We start from the raw sequence: 2,737 nt of genomic DNA, 5'->3' as shown, positions 1-2,737 counted from the left end.
TGAGAGCCAAAATTCTTACTGGTTGATAGATGATCAAATACTTATTTCACACAATAAAATGGAAATTAATTATTTAAAAATCATACATTGTATTTTTCTGGATTTTTGTTTTAGATTCCATCACTCACAGTTGAAGAGTACCTATGATAAAAAATACAGTCATCTACAAGCTTTGCAAGTGGGAAAACCTGAAAAATCAACAGTGTATCAAATCTCCCCACTGTATCGTGTCGGCATTTAAGTCATAAGTGCTGAAAGATGGAGAGGCATAAAATATCAAAACCGGGGTCGCAACAAGTAGAGACAGCTAGCAGACAGCCCAAGAAGAAAGACTTTAACCAAAACGAGGGGGACGTCTGTGATTTGGTTCAAGAAGTCCGACACGGAGTAGAAAAAGCTAATATGCTAACTCTGCTAATGCCAACTCAGCTATTAGACTGTTTTCTCATGTGACGCCAACACAACAAACCTCTTCTATCACTTAAAGAAGAACCACGAAAAAGAATATTTAACAATCCTAAAAGTGCAAGGTCAAGCAAGTTGTAAAAGAGCCGGGGAAAGTTGCGAAAAGTGAAACTATAGCCGGCTGAAGATAATGGAGTCTGTTGGTCAAAACTGCATTATCAAGTCTGCTTTGGTCCAAAATGTGCTCATCAACCCAAGAATAAAAGCAAAATACCTGGGGTCTCATTTATGAAACTGGCGTACACACAAAACGGGGCCTGAAACTTGCGTACGTCACTTTCCACGCAAAGTTTGTGATCTATAAAACACCAACTTAACGGGAAAATGTGCGGTCTAGCACGCCAACTCTTAACCATGCGTACCATATGCACTTGTTTTGGAGACTGGCGACACAGATGGTGAAGTGGGGAATTGAAGCCAAACTTTATAAACACACACTTTCCTAAAGCTAGTTGATAAGAAAGTTGTAATAAGAAAGTTCGGATTTTAATTCCATAAACAAACTACAACACACCAGTTTTAGGAGCAGAGCAACTGGACACTTTGCAGAAGAAGGCTGAATGGCTGTCAATAAATTCCTTGATGTCCTGCATCATGAGCTTTGTAGTTTTGTCAAACCATAATAAAACCTAAAATTCTCAGACAGAACTACAACACACGGAATAAACAAATGTCAGGCATTTCTCAAAAAAACAAAAACAAAACAGAAGAAGCAATGAATTAATGAATGTCCAAATTTGGGACATCTCTAAATGTAATTTAAGACCTGGTATGTAAAATCTAAATGTAAAATCAAGAGTTACCAAGACTCTTTATGACACTGTGGAAACCCTGTATCTACAACAGGAAAGATATTAACTGCTCATAACATTTCCACAGAATGGCACTTCAAAATGGCCAACATATACCTATAACATTGTGTGAGAAACTCTGCAGGCATGTGTGAGCAGCCCTACCTTGGCTAGTTCAGTGCAGAGCTCTTCAGCTTCTTCCTCCGTCAGGCCTGGGGGAAGGGGGTGAGCAGAGTTCCCCACCGCTCCATCCACTGGCATGTCAGACAGGCTGTCAGAACGGTTCACAATAATACCTTTGTTAGGAGAGTTCAGGTTGATATCTGCAGTGGTGCAGGAGTGAAGAAAGAAAGGAGGGGGGATGGCAACAAGACAAAAAGCACAATGTTATTGTTGGACTAAAACATTCAATGAAAACATCATCATACAGTTACTTTAAAGCCAAGTAGGGTTTATTGAAAGTATCTGGGAAAAAAAAAAAAAAAACTGTTCAAACAACAATTCAACAGAGTTTCTGTTCTATAGTTGAATATGTTTGCCTTGCATTCAGGAAGTTCTTTCAATTCAAAACTGAAGAGAGTGGAACTGGAGGCTTTTAACTGCATGAAATGCTCCCTTAAGGCCCCCCACATACTCGGGCATACTTCACTCCATGTTGAGTCTGTGCGTACTCGAGACGGACTCAACACGGACGTCCGCCGAACATGTCTGCGCAAAGATAAATTTTTATGACAGCATACACGTACTCCGTGTCGCATAATAAATTGCCCGGTGAGAAATGGTATTTGTAAATGTGACTTAAATTAGGATTCAAATTACGTGCAATCAATTAGTATTTATGTTAATTGTATTTTTGTTTAAAAAAGTATTTCAAAATTGCCTTTTTGTAAAACTGTAGTTTTACAGTATATCACATAATAAATAGCCATATTTTCAACTTTCCTGTCAACTTTAATCCTTTTTTTTTTTGCTAAATCACAATCAGCCAGTGAACGGCCACCTACCACCGGGCTTAGCTTTTTTTGTGGGGAAAACCCTGCTTATGTTGCCGTAGTATCTGAGAAACTCCGAAGGATTTTCGTCAAACACAACATCCTGGTACATTTTGTTGGATATGTCCTAAAATAAAAGGTAAATACTAAAAGGATATAGAGGAAAACCAGTTGTTCAACCTCTTTTATTAGCCATATAAAGCCCTTGCCATATTGTGAATAGTTTATTATTACTGCATGCACTACACCCAATGAAACACTTGCTTGAAACAGTTAAAGCCATTTCCGGCTACATATAAAACACTACTGACATTATATGAAGGAAGTATTCCAGCCCTCTGGAATGGGCAGATAGCAGACACATCCATACAGAACTGAGCTAAAGTGAAATAAGTAAAAAAAAAAGAAAAAAAGAATGCAATAGGTACTGCCATTGGAGTTAACCCTAAACATATACACAGATATATATATATATATATATATATATAT

General features: G+C 37.9%; 1 protein-coding gene across 10 annotated transcripts in view; it reads right to left on the bottom strand.

The window, feature by feature from the left end:
- The window catches only part of tpd52l2b (tpd52 like 2b), an 87,187-nt gene that overhangs the window by 73,877 nt on the left and 10,573 nt on the right, over positions 1-2,737 (bottom strand). For all 10 annotated transcript variants that reach the window (XM_037977117.1, XM_037977112.1, XM_037977115.1 and 7 more), the window contains exon 2: positions 1,422-1,579. In XM_037977117.1, coding sequence (XP_037833045.1) covers positions 1,422-1,579 — 158 coding nt within the window. The remainder of the gene's footprint in view (positions 1-1,421; positions 1,580-2,737) is intronic.

Source organism: Kryptolebias marmoratus, linkage group LG8 (genome assembly GCF_001649575.2).
Source record: "Kryptolebias marmoratus isolate JLee-2015 linkage group LG8, ASM164957v2, whole genome shotgun sequence".
In the NCBI taxonomy this organism is placed as follows: domain Eukaryota; kingdom Metazoa; phylum Chordata; class Actinopteri; order Cyprinodontiformes; family Rivulidae; genus Kryptolebias; species Kryptolebias marmoratus.
The sequence above is the reverse complement of the archived record's forward strand: the minus strand, read 5'-3'. Positions and strand labels throughout refer to the sequence as shown.